This window comes from Pyrgilauda ruficollis, unplaced genomic scaffold (genome assembly GCF_017590135.1).
Source record: "Pyrgilauda ruficollis isolate IOZ18807 unplaced genomic scaffold, ASM1759013v1 scaffold213, whole genome shotgun sequence".
In the NCBI taxonomy this organism is placed as follows: domain Eukaryota; kingdom Metazoa; phylum Chordata; class Aves; order Passeriformes; family Passeridae; genus Pyrgilauda; species Pyrgilauda ruficollis.
Genome location: NW_024520651.1, coordinates 4,152 through 28,697, shown reverse-complemented (window position 1 = coordinate 28,697; position 24,546 = coordinate 4,152). Strand labels below are relative to the sequence as shown.

At 39.7% G+C, this 24,546-nt stretch overlaps 1 protein-coding gene across 1 annotated transcript in view; it reads right to left on the bottom strand.

Moving 5' to 3' along the window:
- The window catches only part of LOC121353949 (integrin alpha-9-like), a gene marked incomplete at its 5' end in the record, with an annotated part of 178,084 nt that extends 153,811 nt beyond the window's left edge, over nucleotides 1–24,273 (bottom strand). Inside the window, one exon of the mRNA XM_041468170.1 lies at nucleotides 24,113–24,273. Within this exon, the coding sequence (XP_041324104.1) occupies nucleotides 24,113–24,273 (161 nt within the window). The remainder of the gene's footprint in view (nucleotides 1–24,112) is intronic.
- Between the last annotated feature and the right edge of the window lie 273 nt (nucleotides 24,274–24,546).

The window sequence follows — 24,546 nt, the reverse complement described above, 5'->3', positions numbered from 1 at the left end:
TTTCTTTCTGGAGTTCAAGTTTTCCTCTTAGTTAAAAAAAAAAAGCAAAATACTAACCCAGAAAAGGTTTTTAACATTGCTCCAACTTCTCTTTGCAATCCTTCCTTACCACTTTTATTAAATCACAGGACTACTTTTAGATCCAATAACATAAAAGAATTTGTTTGGCTTGTCAAGGAACCTGTTAACTAGACACAAACACAACGATAACCACTATTTTTAGAACTAAAAGTAAAATCAGACTACAGCTTACATATTTTTCATTCTTTTGACAGTTGCCAAGATATTAATCCTGGGACATTGCAATGATTTTCTTTCTTTTCCAAGAGGTGGCAGAAGCAGTAGAGTTTTCAAGACAGCTTCACTTTCATGTCACTTGCAACTAAATGAAATACTTGCTTCCTGCTTGGTTAATAAGAACACTTCCAGCTGGTTATGGAAACAGGAAGCAGTGCAAAGAGCTGGTTTCTTGAAAGTAAACAGTGATAAAAAAATGATTGTTCAATAACAGTATTGTAGTGTTGTATTTTAGTTAAATGGTATGCTCTGTCTCACCCCTCCAAAATGTATGGTATGTTCTAAGCCTGTGGTCCTCCCCTGAACTATCATGTATCTGTAATCCCATTGGCCCAAGTCTGATTCTGCGCCCACTTTGATTTTCCCTCTTAAACTGTGCGAGGGAGATCAGTCGCTCTCTTAGCCCTTCTCCTCCTCTCTTGGCCCTTCTCTCCCCTAGGCTCTCCCTCTCCCCCTCCCTCCCCCTTTCCCCTTCCCCCTCAGTAACCGTGCTGCTCCCGGGAGTAGGACCCCCAGTAAACCCTCATCTAATTAGCACCCTCAAAAGCTGTGTGGAGTCTCCTCGCCTGCCTGCTGCTGCCAGCCAACACTCAGCTTACGGGGTTTTCCGGGGACTCCCTGGGGAGTCCCCCTCCCTCCAAATTAACTACATCACAGTATGGCCAGTTTAGAACCTTTCCCTCCTCCCTTGTAGTCTCTGGAAACAAATACATACCTGCAAATTAACAGTGCAGAATTGCTTGCCACCATCTTCTTTCTATGAAATGAGAAGTTTTGGAAACCTGGGAGGGACAACCTAGTACAGTAAGAGGAAGTATCCTTTCCAAGAACACTCTGGGTTTAACTCGCTCATCTTAAGAGTCTTACATCCCAGTGACAATTACTTTTCTGGGCTCTAAAACATCTTGTTCCTCAGGTTACAGCACAGAGTCAGTCCCTCCTCTTAACTCAGACCCTATCCCTTCTGAAGCCACAGTTTACTTGCTTGCAGGTCATCCCGCCTGCAATGTACCTACAGGCACAGCTCTTCTGTTTCTTTCTACCTGTTACTGTAAAATACATTGAGTGCAATCAGTTACTGAAAAATGTCTGTTAGTCAACTGAAGCACCAACAGACATGTTAAATTAATTGAAATCCTCTTTAAGGATCTCCTGTGACCTTGGTGGTTTAAACTACAATTAAATTAAAACAGTCTGAAGGGTGAAAATATGGAGTAAGAATGGTAGCTAAGAAGAGGGTGCTGTCTCAGTGTGTGTCCATTCCTAACCACAGCCGATGACAAATCCTATCAATGAAGAACAAGCAAAGTGACAGTGGTATCACACAGTAATATCCCTCTCACACACTGTCCCAGCTTCTAGCAATATGGAAAGGCTGTCTGAGTCCAGGGCTGTATCTCTGTATTTACCTTTGAATTGTGCCATGGATTCTTGTGATCACTTTTTAAACCCAGGTACAGTTTTTGCATCCAAAAGGAACTCAATTTCAACCAGCTGCCTTCTGCCATACTCAGTAAAGATTTTCCCAAAACACAGTCTCAGTTTACCTAGAGTCATTCAGAGAAAAAGCTGTGAGACACATACTTCCCCAGCTCGTCTTTTAACCAAAGCCTCATCTGCCTCCTTTGGTTGTTCTCTGAAGCTAAGTTAGCACCAGCTACTGGAAGCAAGGAAAGGCAAATAAAATACTGGCTGCACTAATATCTGTGGTGTTGGTATCTTCGGAGAAGGTTTGAGATATCCCAAGGTCAGCACTTCATATGAGACTCATTACTGGATGCTTAGGCGTTTCTCCTTCACACTTTCTCTGGTAACCAATACCTAAGACATCGGACTCCTGGAGTTACCAGTCTCGTTTAGCTGCTAGTCTGCAGCAATGCAGCCCTCGCTTTACAACAGTTAACTGCCTTAAGTCATAAAGGATAACTTAAGCCTAAAATTTTTCAGTCCATTTGAAATAAAAGCCCCTACAATAGCAAGGCAGTACGTTAGGCAGCTGGTTCATTGCTAAGCTGAAGGAATAAAGGCCAAAACCCAAAGCCCCATTTTGCTACACCTTTTTGGTCTTCAAACTTTCCCAGCTTTCCAGGATTTGTTTTTATGAGATATAGCAGGGGCCACAGCTTGAGGTATTAGGAGTTTGAGCCCCTCAGTTTAATTCTTTGCTATCAACAGGCCAAATAACATCTAATCCTGATTTTTTTTTAGGAAAAAAACCTACATCGATAGATATTTGTAATGGGGCTTACAAGGTACAAGCTGCGTCTGTACGAAGCACTCAAATAGATTTGAGTGGAAGAGCCTACTAGAAGGCTCTAAATAAAGAACATGATTGAAAACATCATGAAAAATAAATTTACAGCATGAGGCTGATGTAGCCCAGCTGGAAGAGAACAGCACATACATGAAATGTGTGGAAGATGAAAAGAATTTTAAAGCCAACTCAAATGTGAAAGCAAATCAAGGCTTCAAACGTAAAAATTATGACATCCAACTTCTGTGATGAAGTGTATTGGGCTTTGATTCTGGAATGCTTTCTCTCTTACACCACTGGTAGTTATGAGTAACCAATCCGTACATTTTCACCCAAGTTTTCCATACCACAGTGTCTGGTGGAAAGATTTGGCTGTTTCTGCCTTTGCCCAAACACCCAAAGAAAGGAAAAAAAAGAGTGCAAGGGGAAAAAGAAAAAAAAATCGAAATGCAAATAAATTTGTGGCAGAATGACTCTAAACTCCTGAGCCAGATTCAGAGGATTAATGTTACAGCAACACAAAACTACATAAAACAAATTATAACCCTAAGTCCTGACTGTCTTGCAAAGGGTCTATGGAGCAAACAGGTATGATGACCCAAAGGCAAGACAGGAAGGCAACACAAATATCAGAAACCAGAAGAAAATTTGTTAATTTAATTGTTAATACCTTCCTAGCTTCACACCAGATTGCTTTACAGCTGAGTATTCAACTCAGATTTTTGAACTCCCAGGCCAGGGCTTCACACATACATTTCCTCTTAGAGGAACAACAATTTCAAGCATAACTCTCTAGGACATGCCAAATTTGGTGGTGGTGGTGTATGGGCCAGATTTTTTTTAATTCTCTGGGTGGTCAGGAGTGCCTGCCATACACTGGTTAGTTGCTTGCTGCTTCACAAAGGAGATGGTGACTGCTAATGGTAGCAGCTAATAAAGCAATCCCTTCAGTTCAAATGGTATGTTTGCCTTGGAGATCAAACATCGGGATTTCTTTGCTGGAGATGGTAACTACCCAGGCATGTTTAGTACTGCATTTGTTAAACAGGGGTGGCTTGGAACACTACTCTTTTTCATGGTGGGCCCGTGAAGGAGCCACTGAACACTTTGGAGTCTATTTTTATACTGAAGAAGACCAGTCTAAGAATCAGACCAGACCTGAATTCACCCTCAACAATAACTTCCTATTTTTAAATATTTAATGATGAGATTTCAGTGCTTCCAAAATCTAAACAACAGAGAAACTGTTTAAGAGGAGAAAAATATAATTATTTCACCATTTCCTGGTAAGAAGGTAACTTCATTGTGTAAAATATAAAATTTAAAAATCAATATTAAAACCTAAGCATTTACCTGCATCTCTTGTATTTTTATTGACTTCCTTTTGGGGGTAAGGGGGGAAGGGGTTGTGTTTTCTTTCACGGTGGGGAGGTTAATGAGGGCAGTACTGTAGTTATACTATTTCTAAAAGCTTTAATTTCTGTGAACCTCAAGGTCACACTCCAGTCATTGTCTTTCACATTAACATTCTCCTTCCCTAGATGATTCACATCAAAATCTTTATCACCTTAAACCATTTACAGCAGAGATATTGCAAGAGGTTAAGAGTGCATTCAAAGAGCAAAGACTACCATTTAATACAATTTTAAATGATTGAGTAAAATGAACAAGCCACTGAAGTGGCAAATAATGTCAATTTATTAAGTTTAGACCAAACTAGGAAAGACCATGATGAAATTCAGAAACACATAAAAATGGAAAAGATAGTTGGGACACATGAAGTTGAATTTTGATAAAGCTAGAATAATAACACTTCAGAGGAATAATTTAATTTATATTGTTGGGTACCACTCAAGAAAGACAAAGAACAGGGCAGCACTATGGACAATTCAGGCACACCCCCACAGTATGTAAGGCAGTAGCCTGAAACAATGACACTTGAATTAAATGTTGAGATTCTATTATTTTATCTTTTATGAGCCAATCTGCTCTTCAGTGTGCAATGGATCTCTCAATGAGTCCACATTTTTATGCTAAAACCTGGTTAATACAGTCTTCTAGCTGAAGGGCTAGTCAAGGCTTCACTGGTGAAGAGTGTGCTATGGGTCTGGCTCTGTGACAGAGAGAAAGTAGTGCTCCCTCAATTGTCCATGCTACAGAAAGTTTTGGTTCACACCTGATTTCATGTAATTCTTACAAATTTCTGCACTATTTGGTAAAGTACATATGTGAGAGCTTTCAACCCTGCCAATAATCCTTAGACACACAGTCTTTGGCAGAAAAGGATAAATTTTTAGGGCTGTGAATCACATCAGTCAAGAAAAGCCCTGGAAACCCTGGTAAAAATAAATCCATCGAACAATATGGCTACCAGGTATGACTATATTGACTCAGTACTTGCAAAACTACAGTACACATCCACTGTAGGAGGCAATCTAGGGAAGTGATGCAAAACTTCCAACCAGGGAAGATTGCACATGCTTCTGTGAAACACACATGTAAAAAAAAGAAAGAAACACGGGGATTTCCTCTTTTTTTTTCTAATCGGGAATGAGGTAACATCAGCTGGCCCGGCCTCTGTCTCGGCCGGGCCAGGCGGCCTTTCAAGGGGCCCATTTCCCTGGGCCGCTGCAGGGCAAGGAGAGAGGGGTGCCGCGGGCCAGGTAGAGCTGACCTTGCTAACATCTAGCTGCTTACTACACCCCTCCCCCAACCCGGCGGCACAGCTGAGCCCGCTGGGCCTTGGGAGCAGCACCAGGTCGGCGCAGGAACTTTACCGTTGTGGAAGCTGCCACAATCATTGTGCAGGGGGAAAGAGAAGCCCGCCCCACACTCCCGGTGTACTGCTGCTGAGTTCTGGCCTGGCTGACTAGATACTAACCACACCTCACACAAGGTCCTGCCACAAGTTACCGGTGGGTCAGGTAACCGGTGAGGCCCAGGCAATATGTTAACCCTTTCAGTGCTTCAATCCACCCCCCTGTGAGAAAAAGGAACAAGATGCAAGCATGTAGAGGAACAACATGAAAACATCGAGGTTAGTAAAAAAGAAGTCAAGTCCCAGATAGGTAGGACGAGGAGATGCCTTGATCTTGGGGTTGAAATCCTCTTATAAACTACGGAAAAAAACCTCTTTTTCCCTATAAGGCATGAAACTATGAGGAGATACAAGGTTCAAATTAATATCGAGCAAAAGCCTCCATGTTAAAATAAGCAGATATTAAAATAGCTATGATCCCATGAAAATTTCGAACAGAGAAAAAGAGAAGAGTAATCTTGTGCCCCCAGCAGGAGAAGATCTCTTCCCAGGGATGATTTTAGAGATAGATAATGAGAACTTTTGCCTTTGAACAGCTCATCTTTAAAACAATGCCCCATAAGCTGACATGGCCCATCAACAAGCTGTGGGAAGGCTTGGAGAAAATGGGAGGTGTAAGAAATGAAACACTGGAGATGGGAGCTCTTTTTCAGCGTGGCAATTGCTAGTTAATGTTGATGAAGTTAATAAGATATTAATTGGAAGTGTTAGTCTGTTGTTGAATGTAGAATGTTAGAGTTCTGAGATTTGCCTTTGTTTGCCATTGTTAAGTGTTACTATCTTACCCTGTGTTTGTATCCCTTTCCATCGGGAACCACTTCTCCTGCTCCCAGAAGGACTTGCACCCCTGTACTTGTATCCCTTTCCATTGGGTCAGGAACCACTTCCCCTGCTCCCAGAGAGACTTGCACCCAGACTGAATTTAATGAGGAGCTGTTGGTATGGTATGGACTCTCTCAAAAACAACAAACCAGCACATAAACTATAGTTTTAAACTGGCTGCACCACAGGGAATCACCCACCATTTACCAGAGCTGGATTCTGTCCTGTCACCATGGCTTGAGGAGAACTCAGTCTGGATGACACCCCTAGACTTCAAGCCAGCACTGTTGAACTCTCATGAGGATGAAGCCCCAGCTCTGCCAAGAGACAAAGCTGCACTCCTCCTCCGCGTCAGTCGTCCTGTGGGAGCAGTGGCAGTGTGTGCCACCCCTCGGGTTCCCCACCCAAGAGCTGTTTTTAATAAAGGCCTTTTTAAAGAAGCTGGTCTCCTGGCCCTGTTTTCACAGGAGGGACTTCACAATGGCAGTGGGTGGCTTTTATCCATTAAAGGAAATTAAGAACTACGAGAGAACTTTTTTTCCTCTTGTGGAGAAGTCTCCATAACATTAACAAGAAGGACTTCTCTCCCTAAGTGAACTGAAGAAAGACTATTTCAAAGGTAGTAAACTGACTGGAAATTTTAAATTTTGTTTCTTTACTTTGTCAGTGGAAAAGAAAAGGTCGTGGGGGAAAGAGAAATGTTCTAAAGGGTTTGTTTTGATACTTTTTTGATACTACTGTTAAGGATATAGTTAGTAATTCGTGGAGATAAAGGTGTATAAAATATATATATATATATAAACCAAACTGTCTGTGCACAGGGAAAGAGGGGAAGGGGGGTTTTCATCCCCAGGATGGTGAAACCCACGGCAGATGGGCAAGTAGGCACCACAACATTTACATGCAAAGAGAACTTCAGCTGCACAGGAGATGGGCATTCACGAAGGCATGTGTCCAGTGACACCCAGGAGATGATGGCCCGGACGAGATACACATCTGAGATAACCAGAGCCATCAGCACCTGCCGTCTGAATGCCAGATTCCGGGAATTGGGGAAAGGCATTTATCAATTCCCAGATGAAGGCTTTGTGCAGCCCGGATTGAAGAAAGGAACCAACTAGAATATGAAGAACTCAAAAAAGAAACAAAGGGACTCTGCCACAGGCAAAATAAAGAGTATAAGAACCATGGCCTCGGAACAGCAAGTGTGAATGAGGGGGATTTGGTGCGATAGAGGCCAGATCCACGTTCACCCAGCTTACCTCCCGGGAGCGTTATGCTGTTCATTTGACTGTTGGCTGTCGGGACTGTATTACAGTCGCGAAATAAATTCTTTTTAATTTTTTTTTTAAATTGGCTATATTTCATTTTTACCTATAACACTACTTTTTTTCTTTTAGTTACTGTTATTAAAATTTTCTTTATACTCTTCTAAGGTTTTGAGCCTGCTTTGCCTTTCTCCTAATCCCGTCTCACAGCAAGAAGTAAGTACATTGGTGATTAACCAGCACTAAAACCCACCACACTCTTTGGTGCATTGGCCGAGAAATCTCAAAATTAGTGAAATTTCAAACTGACAAACCAAAACCACTACACCAACATAACAAAATATTTGCATGGGTACATCTCACAAAGGGAAAAAAATCCCAAAGAACATCTCCAAGGTGTGAGCTGAAACCCTGGAATAAGGCCAAGGCCTACCTTTTCAGTAGTCATTTTCATGTCTGCTGCCCTGTGTTTGAAATTTCAGGTCCAGGATCCATGGGCACTGCATGACCCCTCTGACATGCAGAGGATGGGGGCCCCAACAGTAGAGGATGCTCTCTCCTGGGAAGAGGAGAGGAGCTTGAGAGTGCACAAGCCATGCAGTGCTGCAAGTGCGTGGGTCTTTGAGTTGGTGGGCAGAGATGGTGCTGCCAGGTTGGTAACCACTAAGGCAACAAATTGGTGCCTCTTTGTATTCCTGATCACTGAAATCCAGGCTGCTGCAGCAATAAATTTGCCTACACCAGAAGTCACTGCTGCAGGTTATCTATTATTTTGCTTGTCTGTTGACAGCAAGACAAAAATTCTCCAGCACTCTTCCCTCCTCTTTCCATGGCAAAGGCAACCTGGTCCTTCACAAAGGAAAACAAAACTAAGACTGAAATACATGTGCTGCAGCAAGAATGCAATTTCCCAGTAAAAATGTTGTTTGCTATGGAACAGCAATGATTTTTCTTTACTTTTCATGACATCTTCCTACCCACCAACAAGTACAACTACTTTGTCACAGTACTCAGCAAAAGCCATTTCAGATTAGCACAATTCTTTCCACTGACACTTTGAATCAACCTCCCCACAGATGCTTTTAAGAGATAAGCCTTCACATGTACAATCAATATTGCTTTACTCTTACACGATGTTCAACAGCTACTACTTTCAGCTCAACAAAATACATGCGAACAATTCAACAAAACTGAAGTGTTTAATACAGCTGGGGTCATTGCTAAGAAGAAAAAGGTGATAGCACTTAATTCTAACAGAGTCCAAACACAAACCTCAGATATCCCCTTGCCCTAGCATTCCCATGCCATGCCATTTGCCTTCTACACTCCACTGACTACTCTCCAAATTGTTAAACAATTACAAAATTGACAAGAGAGATATACTTCTGAATTCATGTACATATAATTTTCAATAAAGCAGGTTTTACCCCTATGCCCACTCAATTTCAAAAGTTAAGGTGTAAAATATGATAGGCTCCAAACACAAGGTAAATTTTATGGTTGTTTCAACATGAAAAAGAAGTAGACCATAATAATGCTACCACTAAGCTCTTCAGTGAAAGTAATATAAACTATTTTAAACCATTTAACTAACATCTTTCACATCTGTTGAGTTGTTTGCTGGGGCTCTGATCCAACTACTACTACAACTCTAAATAGAAAGGCTATGATGACCTCACATGGGGGTTGGTTGCCATCTTAAAAAAGCAGGGTGGAATACTTAAAAAAGCAGGTTACCCAGCTGTAACACAGGAACACAAGTTTGATGATTATGGCTATCATCAGATCACATATTTCAGTAAAGCTGAAGAGAATTAGGACGTAGATGTATAAAAGATTCCTGTATCTTTTATCCCATAACCAGCAGACAGAAAAAAAACAGGAACACTGGACAGAAAAATTACCAAAAAATTCAGTAAAAGAAGAAACTCCTTAATACTAATGTAACATTGAAAAGCAAGCATTCTTTATTTGGCCAGATGCACAAGGGGCATAGCTCCTCCTAAAGTCATACATGCTGAATACAGGCAAGTTTCTGTTTATATACTGTATTTTATATATATATATCTCATATATATTTATATTTACATATATATTTATTTATATATAATATATATATGTATTTATATATGATATATTTACATGTATCAGTGAATACTGATGTCCCAGAATAAACATATATATGACAGTATTTTCCTCAAAATCATTAACATATTTTCTCTCCCCTTTATGCATGAGTTCTTCTGTCCTGGGGTGTCTCTTTGATGGTCCCTAGTGATCAGGGACCCCAGTGTTACAGATAACCTACTAAGTTACCAGGGCAATGGGACTGGTGAACTTCCAGTTGTATTTCTTACACCATGGGCATTGTGAAATTCCATTGACCAGTGGTTTTTGAAGAAGAAGCATTGTGTTAACTCACCAGGTGTAGACAAATTTATCATCTGGCAACAAAATTGCACTCTGCTCACTTTAATTTCTTTGCATTCAAAGGGACCTTGTATATGTCCCCAAGCTGAGTTCAGATTTACAGCTGAAAAGTATGGGATTTTTTTTTCATATTAGTGGACTGCAAGGGGTGGGGGTGGAGTGAAAAATGGGTTGTTGACTGTATCAATTCTCTATTCGAGTCCTTCGGCTAAAATTCAATCTGATTCACTTAATAAACAGAATAGTGGAAACAGATCAGTGTACCATTACCAACTGGGCATTTTTTCCTTCTTAACTTGTAAATCAAGTATCACACAACAATGGACTGAATTGAGTGGGATTCCTTTGACTAAATGTAATCTGTAATACAGATGTCAACCTCCAATAAGTTGCTTTTGGCTTTTTTGTGAGCCAGTAGAGATCTAGCCAATGGAGTCTTACTTGTCTTGCCCTAAAACACACATATGGAGTGACCCAAGTGAGTCATGCCCTAGAAAGGTTATTTCTTGCCACTAATTGCAAGGGCAACTGAAGGTGAAAAGTAAAAGATGTGAGATGAGTATCACCCATTAAGTAAATCAGCCTAATGACAGTACAGCTGTCACTCTCAGATGACCAGTGCTGGCATATTATTCCAGACAATCTCAGAAAACGTCTTAAGTCATGCTATGTCCCCTTGAAAGTAAAACCAAGAGTTTCTTCCAAGACCTAAAGTAGAATGAGGTAAGAAGCTTTAATGACTGAGCTGTAATGAAACATGCTCACCATCATAGCTTAATCTCTTTGCACTATTTGAGAAGGAGATTGCATGGAAAAAACGCCACTTTCTTGTAGGGTAAAATGGAATACTCTACCTGCTTGACAAAAACCTGGGGGCTGCCAACTAAAAAGATCCATTTGCAAATACAACATAAAAACACCAATACACCTTTCATTTAAAAAGTCACGACTAAAAACATAGAGAAGATAACAAAGTTTCAGTTACCCGTAATGTAGACAACTCACCAAATCCATCCACCCATATTATCTAGCTGCAGAGGTAGTGTGGTAAACACTGCATCTGCCCTTTAGCTGATGGACAGAGATGACTCCCAGTGCCCCCCCAAAGCATGTTCTTGGTCACCACTGCCTGCATAAGAAAGCGCCTGGTGTATTCTTGTATATGGTGGCAAACACTTCTAGGGGTTCGTTTAGTGCCACAGTACACAGCCACTGGCTGGTTGTGTTGGTTTTACTCAGCCCTTTTTGGTACTGGGGGGGCCACAGAGGTGGCTTCTGTGAGAAGCTGCTGGAAGTTTCCACCATGTCCAGCAGAGCCAATCCCTGGTGGCTCTGAGGATGGACATGCTGCTTGCCAAAGCTGGGCCAATGAGAGATGGGCCAATGAGAGATGGGCCAATGATGGTAATGCCTCTGTGATAACATATTTAAAAAGAAATCAAAACAAAGTGGGGCACAATTTTTTTTAGCCAGAGAAGAGGTGAGAACATGCGAGGGAAACAACATGGAGACACCAAGGTCAGTGGAGAAGGAGGAGCAGAAGGTTCTCCAGGCGCTGGAGCTGAGATTCTCTATAGGCCATGGTGAAGACATGGTGAAGCAGCCATGCCCCTGCAGCCCATGGGGGTCCACGGGGGATGCAGAGATCCGCCCACAGCCCATAGAGGAAGTGCTCACACTGGAGCAGGTGGATGCCTGGAAGAGGCTGTAATCCAGTGGGAGACATGGTAGAGAAAGGGGGCCCCTGCTTCCAGGCTGAAGCAGCCTGTCTTTGGAGAACTGCACAGCATGGCAGTTTTGGGAGAACAGTTCCCTGTGGGAGGCACTCATGTTGCAGCAGTTCTGGCAGGACTGCTGCTTATGAGATTGGAACCAGGTTGGAGAAGTTCACCGAGAATGGTCTCCCGTGGGAAGGAACCCCATGGCATAGCAGGGGAATGACTTGCCTCCCTGAACCAAGCAGTAGAAAACCTCAGGTGATGAACTGACCAAAACCATCACACTGGCAAAAATCATGGATAAGTAAGAATCCCTTTACCCATTTTAACTGTGTTTTTAAAAGCTAGGCTTGAAAGAGATCTACTTGAGATAAGTAGGAAAGATGCATGCAAGAGCTGCAGCCATCTCTCATTTCCCTCAGTGACTTCTCCTTCTTTGGATTACTGCTCAAGTAAGCAGAGCAAGAGCAGATCAGAGAGATTATCACATGCAAGGGGTAAAGACCTTTTCCTAAATGTTCTTTTGCTCATGATGAGCCCAGTAAAAGTTCATGTCTTGTTAGGCATTTTTAGATGCTACTATACCAGTATTGTTTCTCCTTTCCTAGAGATGATGTCTCATAAAATTCCTTTTAAACAGACTTTGTTTTTCAAAGCAATTTTGATTAGGGGTGATTTATTTAAATAGTCTTTACACATAAAATATACATATACATTAATATACATAGAAAAATAACATAAACCTCAGCATCATTCCCTCTCTCTTTGTATGAACAAATCTGCTCCAAAGTGAGAGAAAAAGAGAAAGCAGAAGGCTCAGTTGTGCAAGTGACTGAGTTTATTCCCACTCATTACTTACAAATCTGTGGTGGGTATAAAATGAAGGATAAGCTGAAATGCATACTAAAAATTTGTAAATATTAGTAAAAATATTCACATACTAGTGGAAATAGTCCTAAAGTAGAGATTTGTTTGTAAAGACACTTAATGACCCAAAGTCCTTTCCCACGGGCATGAGACTAACTTGCATATTTTGAGTTAGTTTCATATATCTGTCCAGTGCGTCAGTCTTGTGAGTCAAAACTTCCATCATTTCTGTTTACTGTGTACATAAAGTAATTATTTGCAGCACACAGCTTGATGTAGTCCCACAGGCATCCACCAAAGTAAGTTCCTGCAACACCTCAAAAGGAAAAATTTTTCTGAGGGTGGAGAATAGATCAATTGAGGTGAGGTGAGGATCAGATGAAGACAAAACTGAATAAGAATATTCTATCTGTTAAAAGTTGCAAGTGGTACACAAACGAGCAAAACCTGATCATACTGCTCTTTAACTATGTTATTACCAACTAAGTAACTATGAGGAAAATTAGCACACTCACTTAAAACACTGCAGCCTGTAGTTACAGACAGAGTTTTGATACTTGTCAACTGAAAAAAAGGTTTTAAAAGAAAAGTGTTTTGCAACAGACGTATGGTAAATTCATCTGCCAAAGCTTGAGTGAGCTGAAGGTCCAGCACTGACCAATGAGCTCCTAGGCAGAGTTTAAGTTTGTCAGTATGCTTGCTAGATCTTGGAAATCTAAGGTAACCTCTCCATGGATCATGAATCAAGCTCATTTTGGATAACGCTGAGCTGCTGCTATGCAACACTCATCTCAGGGTCTACACTGATTATCCGGCCCGGCAGCGGAGGAAGGAATGCAGCAGAACAAGAAGTAACTTAGTAGTAGAAAAAACAACATGTTAAACTATATCTGTTTTGCTGTGAAGACTCCCAAGTATCGTTCTTTAATATTTTGTCCTTTGCAAAATACATCACAAAGCATAAACATCTAGCTCACTACATTTCCTTCTAGCACACATGTAACACATCTCTAAGCATGAAAAAATCAAGCTGGAAAGGAAAATAAAGGAAGATGAGAAATATATGACAATTAAAAACACATCATTAGATCCTAAATTTATTTAAAAGTCCTTGCAACTTGACATTAGAAGCATATGACACATATAGATACACAAAATTGATGGTCTTCATTTCTTCTTCACACCTACCTATTTAATTTCCTGCTTCTCAGCTACCTCAGAACACAGCATTGTTCAGATGGCGAACACTGCAGCTGTATAAAACTATAACACATATACATTTACATAAGCCTTTTCAAACATCGGATTTTTCTTTTTCTTAATAAGATATGAATTATTTCAGACCTTCTTTTTTTTTTCTGGTTCTGACTAGAACTAATAGGACAACAGTACCTTCCTACAGTGCATCTGCAGACCAGCCAGAACTCTGAGGTACAAGAGAGGAAAACCTCTCTTAGGATGTCCAGTCTAAACTTTGCTTTCTCTGAAGATTTAGATAGTTTATATACCCTTTAGGATTATACTGGGGATGTCTATTATAAGAAAACAACCCTTCAAACATTCAAACCTTACAATTTCCTCTTTCATCATGGTGACTGTGCCCCTGGCTGTTTGTAAGCCAAGAGCACTGGGGTGGTTTATATAAAGCACACCTTTATACAAAGGACTATATCAGAAGTGGTTCCTGATCACAACAGCTCACAATCTAAAATCCTGGATTGATGCAATCACTCACTAAAGAGACAATTAGGTCTTAGGATATATCAACATAAAAACCAGATGAGTTGTTGCACTTCAATAATCCCACTGATTTTGTGGATGAAGTCCAAATGAGCTGTAATCATGTTGCTGCACCATGATTATATTACTTAAAGGAACCAGACATCTGAGACTTGGCTATGGGACACCTTCTATCAAGACTGTGAGGGAAACCTGTCTGATTGCATGAGAGTGGTGTGTGTGTGGGGAGTCAAGCAGGGCCACCCCACTATGAGGGGGGTTTGGTTGCAGCAGAAGTCTGGAGTGGTGAGACTGTAACTGGCAGTGGCTCCTGGATGGTCAGAGAGGAAACTTTCCTTAACATGACAAAGATCCTGGCTTTTCAATTTTGGCATCCTTTCTATCTCATTGAATAAGAGCACACAACCCAGACTTGAAAGCCAAGCAATAGAGCTTAGTCTCTTAAAAGAAAGGAATTTTAAATCCTTTTCATCACACCATTTCCCTATACACTTTGTCTTTATCAAAACTGCTTTTTATGGCTAATAGTAAATTTCACTTGCTACTACCTAGATTCTGGCAGGTCAAAAACATGCAAAAGAAGGTATAAATTTATGACAATCTGTCTCGACTTACAGTCTTTGTTACTTTTTTCTATTTTTACACTCTTTTCTTCTCACTAAAGTTATTAAAGTCTGTTCCCTTTTAGTCAATCTTCACAAATGAACAGCTCTAAGTCTGCTCATAGGATGAAAGTTACCAAGTCATGACAAGTTTAACCAGTTGTATTTTCAACTTCTTTTGTCATCTAAGAAGGAAGTAGTAAATTTACTTTACTCTCATATTAGATTCCCTTAGACTTACCACTAGCTTTTCACATTTCAGTCTAGAATTTAACACAACATCAAAAAAAAAAAAAAAATTCAAAGGGGGCAATATAAACTACTGCAGGATTCTCTCCCTTTTTGTCGTATTTTGTTGTTACAGTCCTGCTATCACCCAGTCCTACCCTTATGGTATTAACACAAGTTCATGTAATTCAAAGTAAAACATTTTCAGGGTCATAAAGCCCATTCATAAACGGAGATTAAAAATAACTATAACAACAAGATGGAAATAAACCAACTTGTATAAAAAGCAAGCAAAAGCCACTCATTGTTAAGTATTTTTCAGGTTTTCACAAAGGAGATAAATGTTCACAAATATTTTCAAGGAAGATGTTTTTACAAGAAACGTCTTGTGTTACACATGAGAAATCACAAAAACCAACACATGCAACTTAGGCAGAAAATGTGGTTAATACTTGACAATAAACCCTCAAATCAAGATTGCACATATTCCTAAAATTTGACTACCTCATTGGTTTGAGGATAGCTTTCCTAAGTACACTTTTTTCAATCATGACCATTTTTTCCAAGCAAAAGTGACCACTGAAAGCAAGCATAGTGGTCAGTTGGTGACATAAACATTTGATGGTAGAAAAGGCCATTGTAAAATCGTAACAATCTAATTTGCCTATTGCATCAAATCCATAAGAGCATCTAATATTAAGTCAGGAAACAAGCTTAACCATATGCTATCAGGGCAAAGATATTGTGGGCAAGGGGGAAATAATTTGAATTCCTGGATAAATATCCATTTAAGATCTCTGGAGAACAGCTAGCACAGGACAAAATACTACACATTACTGCAGTATTAATACAAAATACTAAACATTCCCTAAAGTAACTAGAATTCCAGGAGGAAGTCACAGAGCTCTAGAAGGTGAATTGACAAATAAAAATAACAAACTAGAAGTGTATGACCAGGGATTTATTTTCTGATCACCAGCACAACCATACCAACTGTAACTACTCTGTTGCTTATGTAAGTGCTGGTAGGTATGTGAGGGTGAGGGTAACATGACAGAGCATGTACCTTTTCTCAATTTCTGGACCCTAGGAGGTCAAAACTAATTGAGTTCCACACCTGAAGTTACATAGTGAGTATCTCCTTATGAGAGAAAGGGAGAAAAGGCTTTTTGTATGGAAGAAGCTCTATGCTGCAACCTATTATTCCCACATTTCTTCAAACATATTGACATGCACTTTTGATATGAACTAGAGCACTGGATTAGCATTATGTTGTTGCTGCCCAAACTAAACAGAGCATATGTAAGAGTCTTCTAGGAAGACTCTATTCTGACGAAGAGGATGTTATAGATTTGGAGCATACCCAGAAGCCACAGCCTGCAAAATTAATTGTTTTCTCTTTAGCCTAAAGAGTTTTCTATTGGAATTTGCTTTCAGTGTTTCCTGATGAAGTGCCCTGGTCATTCCTCTCTAAGGGTAGCAAAATGAAAGGGTAATAATTTAAGGCACTCCCCAGTTTGGACAGGAGAAGATGACCATGTGCGTGTGTGCGCGTTGTTGGTGTGTGTGTGTGTGTGTGTATGTTTGAGATCAGCGCACATTCTGATATTCTTCCATGTATTCTAAACAGGAAAACCACTAAGATAAACAAGCTGTTCTCTACTGCAGTTTTCTGCAGCAAAACTCTACCCTTAAGTGTATTCCCCTTAAATGTAAATTTGTCCTAAAGAAGCAAATAATAAACTTTCACAGCACAATTTGCCATCATGTATTTAGCTTATATAACTCTACAAAAGACATGTCAGAAAGTTTCAAAAACAGTAGTGTTGCCTTCTCAGCTACTTCTTTCCACCTGAAAAGAACTCTTCAGTTAACCAGGAGTGCCAGAGAAAGCAAAAATATTCCTATCCATCATTACCTGCCTTTTTAAATTATTTTTTCCTAGCACAAAGCAAGCTTTCATCTGTGTGTGGCCGTTCACTTCCTAAAGTGACATCACTGGAAAATGCAATTACTTCTTTCAGATAAAAGTGCCATGGACTGCCTCACACATCTGTGGACTCTGGTATCAAAGAATCATGGAAACGCTTGGGATGGAGGGGACATTAAAAATCATTTAATTCCAACCCTGCATACCCTACAGACAGGGACACCTTTCACTAGACCGGGTTGCTCAGGGCCCCATCCAGCCTGGCCTTGAACACATCCAGGGACAGGGCATCCACAACTTCTTTGGCCAGCCTGTTCCAGTGCATTACCAACCTCTGAATAAAGAACTTCCTAACCTCTAATCTAAACCTACTATCTATTAGTTTAAAAAAAGTCACTCTTTTTTGTAAGTCCCCTTCAAGTCTTGGAAGGCTGCAGTGAGGTCTCCCTGGAGCCATCTCTTCTCCAGGGTGAACAACCCCAAACCTTTCAGCCTGTCTTTGTAGGACAGGGGCTCCAGCCCTCTGACCAGCCTCCACCCTAAAAGTGCCATGTTCTGATGAGGCCTAAATCTGCCTCTCCATCTCCAAAAGCTTTTACCTGCAAATGAAATCTCTTTTTGAGAAACTACAGTATCAGACAGAAATATGTCAGCGGGCAGACATCAAAGCCAGGCATGTCTGCAACTGAATATCTAAAAGCAGCAGTGAAGTGTCATGCTTCACTAAGAGTCTGCATGCAGTAAAAATAATTCTCAACTCTGCCAAAACTTGAGAAATATGCTTTTTTGAGATACTCTGCTCGAAAAATAAATCATATTTCTTTGCCATTATAGAACATATCAAAGGGACAAGATCAAAGGGCTCAAGATTAAAGATTTGCACCCTTTTAGGGTTCAGCAGGGTACACTACAGTTTAAAAAAGGGAGGCAAGGCAGAATTTCATCAGCTACTGTGCTGCAAGTCTACTAACTGAGCCTCATTCAAAATGCCATTTATTTCATTTGGGGAATATAAAATCTCTGCTTGGATTCATAAATATGATTAGTCAGGCACTTTGACATTAACTTCACCACAGCAAGCAAATTTCTGCCTGGGCCATAAACAACATATTTGGCATTTTTCATACATAATGGCAAAAGTCAAAGAGCAACAGTGAACTTCAATAAAATTAATTACCTTGTTAAGACTTTAAATTGGATTTTTTTCATAGATTTTATGACGGATAAGCTCTGTACAGAGCAGAAAACATTCAGAGACAATTCTCCAACTATAAAGAAGGAGATAGTCACTCACCCAATTATATCACCTAACAATGTGAGAAAAGGGGGGAAGAAAGTAATTTCTTTAAAACCCTATGAGGATGGGCAGAGGAGGATTTCTAGACAAAACCTCTATCTTCAGCTCACAGCTGAAAACCTCCCAATGGCCACAAGCACATTTGGGCTACCACACAGTTCTCTAGCTACACTGTCCACTAAAAAGCTCCCAAAGAGTTAACAGTACAGTACCTGATACAACTTGTTTTTCCACTTAGTTGCACTACTAGCCCTTACAGATCTCCCAGAACTTAACTACTTGCAGCATGGGTCCCCTCCTGAAAGGAGGCTTATCTGGCAGCTTGATTTTGGTCATACTGTGCAGGATAGACTATAAACCTACACCTGAAAGATAATCTTCCTTGTTCTTGGTAAGCCTTGTAAAAACCTTTGAAAAAGCCAAAGACAGCTCCATGATCATTAGCAGTATTTAAATCTTGATACAGTTAATGCTCAGCTCAAAGATGTAACTGACTCCTAATACTCCTTCTGGTACTCCTAAATCCATTTACCTAAGAGGTGATAAAAAGAGTTATGCAGCTGACCACTGCTCTTCCCTTGTCCATATGAGCTATGTGAGAAAAAATACAGCTTCTCTTCTCTCTGGCTTATTTTGCAAGGTGAGATATCAACTCTACTCAGTGCCAGACAGAATTTATCCAAAAAGAGATGATTGATCAATTTACAGAATAAGGCAAAAAAACCCCACTACTTACTTTTTTTTTTTTTTAATTTGTATTTCACATTTATTTTGCTCTGCTGGAGGGGAGGCAGGCTATCCTAATAGATTATCACTGGACTTTGCACAGTTTTGGAGAACAGAACTCTTCTGGAAAGCATGCTTCTTGTAAATAAACCCCTGTCTGCGCTTCATGATCACCCCACCTATCCCACAGCCTTTTAAGGCTGCACATGTTATGATTGCATCTGGCTGGGCCTAGCAGTTTCTCCAGTTGGCTCTGCAAAAGGGTAAAAGAGTTACATAAAACAAGCAAAATGAACAAACCCAAACACATCAACTCTGCTCTCAGTCTTAGTACTGAATCTCACTGCAGTCATTATTCCTGGTAAAACTACACAGCAGCTTTAGTCTTGTAGTGATGATAAACTTTTTACTACAGGCTGAAACAGTTCAGTATTCTCTTTGTCTACCAAGTGGTCCAAACCCTGTAAAATTCTAGATAATCATGACCAAGTTTTCATTGTTGTTGTTGCTGGAAAAGCAGTCTCTGCTTCAAGTGTTGTCTCTATCCTGTAATACTACCAACCAAACCTTTACACAGAGATATTAATTCACAGGCAGGCAACTCTCAGAAGAAAGCATATGATCAAGGTGACACCATCTCTACATCTGATGTCACTGAAATCAAATGCTTTATTACCCAATCTCTAGAAAAAAGCTTGGGTACTATGAATCAAAAAGAAAAGACTTCAAAACATGCAACCCCCTCAGATGAGATAAAATGGCTATATAGGGAGAAACAAATATGACCACAGACCTTGACTGAAATAGATGAGCAGCACTAGAGACTGTTTGTGTGATGTCAGCAGCCTAGAGTATCTTTAAAAGCAAGTGATGCATGGCAAAAAAAAATGCCAGAAACATACCCATAAAAATGCAAATTTTTGGCTACAGGACTCAGCAATGAATAAAGCACAATTATGCAATTTCTGTTGAAAAGTCAGTGATTTTTTTCTGTACAAGCATTAGTTCTTCACTTACACAAATATTATGCAAATGCTGTTACTTCTCAGCCCCACCCTTCCTATAAGATATGTCTGGATCCATTAAGAATATTATGACTTACATGAAACTGCTTAAAACAACCAAGAAAAAGATCTCTGGAAAATATAAATGCTGTGTCTAGTTTAATCATGTGCCAGCACCGCTGATGGTGTCTGCAGCTATTAAAGCATCCACTCTGTACACAGACAACAGTGACTGGTAGCAATAGGCAGCCCAGCTGGCTGGCCTACAGTGGGGTAAGAAATCAGATGGTGCTTCTTTAATAAATGCAAGAATTCTTCAAGGGGCTTTCAACATGATCACCATCACACTTTTGTGATAAATCAAGGAAGATGTGTTTTGATCATGCATAAATCTGCAGGCACAATGTCCTTTGGTATCTCTGTAAAATTCTCATCCTATACACTGATACATCTATCCTAAATATTAGGAAAGCCCACATAACCAGGACACAACCAAGGCAGTAATTGGAAAAGGGAAACAATGTTTCCTCAGAGTCACTACCTTGATCACAGCAGCTCTTAAGCCCTTTGCCCTAATCTTCTGAACACCATCAAATGAGTGAAGTTGCCATGAGAAAATTCTACATTTCAGCTGCAGGCCCAGATATTAAGGAGACACTTCTAAAGCCTCCAAATCCATTTGTTTTCTTAGTCTTCTCTGATTCCATTCCCTTCTGCAAACTCTGCTTCTTTTCCTCTTAGTACCACATTCCATTTTCCCGCCATTCTTTATACAAAAAAAACCCAAATCCTTTTACAAAAGAAAGGGAAAATAAGCTAATCAGATTTAAACTTTGCATCCTTGTACTCCAGCAAAACTGAGAGACAGTTGTCACAGAAGGCACTCATCTGCTCTTAATAGTTTTATCACCATTGAAGGAGAGATGATCTTTAGCAGCAGCACCATCATCCCCAGAGAGCTGGAATAAGAATGGTCCAGCAGTGAAGCACGTTCTAAGAGACACAAGGGATCAGCTATATATTGACATGAGAAAGCGTGGGGTGCTCCTGAACTTCTCAACTAATAGCCATGTTCTACTCAATATATCAGTAAAACCTTCAAAAGTTGCTTAAATTATAACAATACAGCTTTTGGAGATGACACCTGAGTTTCTTTCAGTACTGGTTTTATTACCAATGCATACTTAAGAAAGTTTCTTAACTAGTAATCATCAAAAAGTGCGGATAGGCACTTTTTGATGATTACTAGTTAAGAAACATCCAGTGAGGATAGCCAATTTTAAAAGAAAAGTATAAAAGAGTCATAAAACCATATCACTTCTCTACACCTCTATGCCCAATACAAAACCATGCATAATGCGTTTTAAATTCACGAAGTACTTCCATTTAATTCTCTGTTCTCAACCAGAAACCATGTTTTCTCATTAACTACCACAGCTCTAGCACCTTGAGCTGTAATTTGATAGCCTGCCCTTTACAAGATGAAGATCCCAGCTATATGTATCCTACAAACCTTCTGAGATCCACTTAGTCACACAGATAAGAGGAAATGCACTTTAATAGACTTTAATAGTCAAATTCAGTAGCAGCAATAAGAAAAGTAGCTACTGTCCTGAAAGGGAATCACAAATAGGAAATGAGTCATGCTCAAAACATAGACACTTATCAACTGTAAAACAATTAAATGTCAGTTTATTTGCAAATTGCAACTCTTTTAGTGCTCAGTTTTGCTGAGGTTTCTTGAGATCAAATCTATCAAAAAATGCAGACAGCTTGTAGAGATCTGGGTTTTTTAATGGCTTTTCTCAGCATACCAGAATTACATGTTGATAAAACAGTATCATCCAGCAAGGCCTGAAACAGGCTTTCATTTAACTAACTTAACCCACAGAGTTCTGCTGTGTTCCATTTGGACTGGAGACCTTGTGTACCTAGCAGAGTTAGTCAAGTTAGCACAAGGTGACACACAAGTCCAAACAGCTTCTCTATCTTTCATTTTAGGCAGTCCAGAATTGACACTGTTAAGCTACATAGATACCTTTGTGACCAGTGACACAAATAAACAATAATAAAGGGAATGTATTAAGGATGCAACTACAAACAACTCAATTTGCCATGCAGGAGAATTCGTCAGACATACAGTAAATAAAAGGAAAACAGGAAGCCTAAATGAAATATTTGTATATTTTAAGCCCACATATTTTTAATCACCCATTGGGATAAAGGCTGTCACCCCACGACACATTCCATCACAAATATATGCAATTAAGGAGAGCTCTGGTTGGAGTTTGTGGAGGGTTTTTTTGGTTTGGTTTTTCATAGAGTATGTTTTACTAGCTATTACTTAAGGATAGCAGTGATCATGACCCCATTTCCACTCCTTCAGAGTGTGCAGGGCTCTCTTTGAATGCTTCTAACGTCATGTAGTCTTGTGGATTACACCATCATTTTAGAAAAGCACAGGGATTATCTTCCTCCACTACTTTTCATTCTCCCTTACAAGATTTCTTGTTATTCTTCTAACAGTGAAAAATGGCTGCTTATATCACATAGAAAACCGGTAGCCTTGCTTGTTAACCAGCTATTTTGCTTTAAGTTGTTAGTATTTTTAGACATGTTTAAATGTTTCTCTTGCCTATAAAAATCCAACTTCCCAGGAATTTTCCAGAAGAACAGTTTTTACCTTTGCATTCCCAAAATTAGCTAGAAATGTCACAATAATTTAAAGAGTTTCTTGGGCATATGTAGCTCTTTAATGAATTCTGTGTAGTATCCAAAAACTATAAGAGCTAGTGTGAAAGAAATCATTATTGGGTTAAGATAGGCATGTGGCTCCTTTTGATCCAAACTCAACAAACTGAAATCTAACCAGATGTGTTCCTTGGAGAAAGACCAGGATTAGTAAATTCAGTGATACATTTTGTAAGTAAAGGTAATCTTATAGGCCTACATTTTCTTTAACAAGTTTTTCTACAGCAGACAGCAATGGTTGTTCCAGAAACATAAAAAAAACGTGGAAGATATGTAGTTTCTTCACAGCGATCCACACGATTTAACAGGACAGCATTTCCTCTTTGGTGCCCTTATTTATTTTATTTTCCCTCAACAGCCATGCACAAAATGTTGATAAAGTCAAACGATTAATTTTATCTCCCATTCTCAGAGCTTTTAGGTACAAAAAAGCTTCCTGGAAAAGTTTATACATTTAGAAAAAGATGGATGTGCTGTATTCTCAAAACAAGAGAGTATCAAGTGTTATCCATCAAATTTAGGTCACACTTATCTATGCAGTAAGGACTGGTGATAAAGATCAGTGTTTGTAAGACATATGTGGTTTAAAAGATAAATGTCCTTCCTATGTAATTTTAAAATCCATTCTATACATTTTTAATGTAGAAGAAAATTGTGCTTACTCTGAAAACAATGGCACCTGGGTGACATTTCTTCAACACCTGCCAAATGAGGATAACTGTAGTTATCTTTATCTAGCAAGCTCTAGATAAAGACTTTGTCACAGGAAAGTCATACACCCTTTCTATGTCTCAGTCTGGAAAGCACTCTTTGTATCCCTAGGACCATGATGCATGTGGAATTAAGTTATCCCACTGCTGCTTTCAAGACCAAATTAAATTCACAGGATTCTTCAAATCCAATAACCCAGTTATTTCATTGCAGGCCTATCATTATCCTGCCCTCCATGCAGATTGTATTACCAGTCTTTTGTGCAGTCAGACCTTAAACAAACTCAACACTAAACCTGCTGTTCCTAATAAAACAAGATGTTGTCTCCTTGGGAATAATGTCTGTAGCAACAAACCAAAGCAAAAGGAGAAAGAAAAGAAAGAAAAGAGAAAAAGAGAAAAAGAGAAAAAGAGAAAAAGGGAGAAAGACCTGCCTGACCAAACATTAAAAAAAAAAATTATTTTCCTGGCAGCAGTTCTTGAAGGTGCTCAGACTGACAAATCACACCAAGCAAGAATATCTGAACTTCTACCTATCAGGAAATCAAACATCTGAAACCAAAGCAGCACCACTTCAATTGGTTGAATAATTTTTTAGAAAGAGTGGAATGTAGTAAGGCCAAAGTAAGGAAGGACATGAATGAACTGACCTTGACGTATGCTAGGTAATGCTCACATTTTTCCTGCATGAATGACAGTTGTAACTTCTCTGTAATCTGCCCTGCTGTCTCTCCAGAAGTCACAAAATAAACTCTGGGCTGCTGGCTCTTTTCCTTCTTTCCCACATCAGCGGTCAAGTTGTAATTCAAACCTGTTTTAAAAAGGAAGAAGAAGAAGAAAACAAAGGATGTCAGTGAACAATAGTAATTTTCCAGCCACCTATCAATGGATCGTGTTGCCTCCAGGACATCTGTGCTTGAAGAAAGGTCAACCCTTGAGGGCCCTCAATCAATCACTAAGTTCCCTGAGGCTACAGAAAACCAGATCCAATTACAAACATACTCCCATGTTTAATATAGCTATTATTCCCAGCCCATCCTTTCACATAGGAAATGATGTGTAATAATGCATCTAGAAACGTACA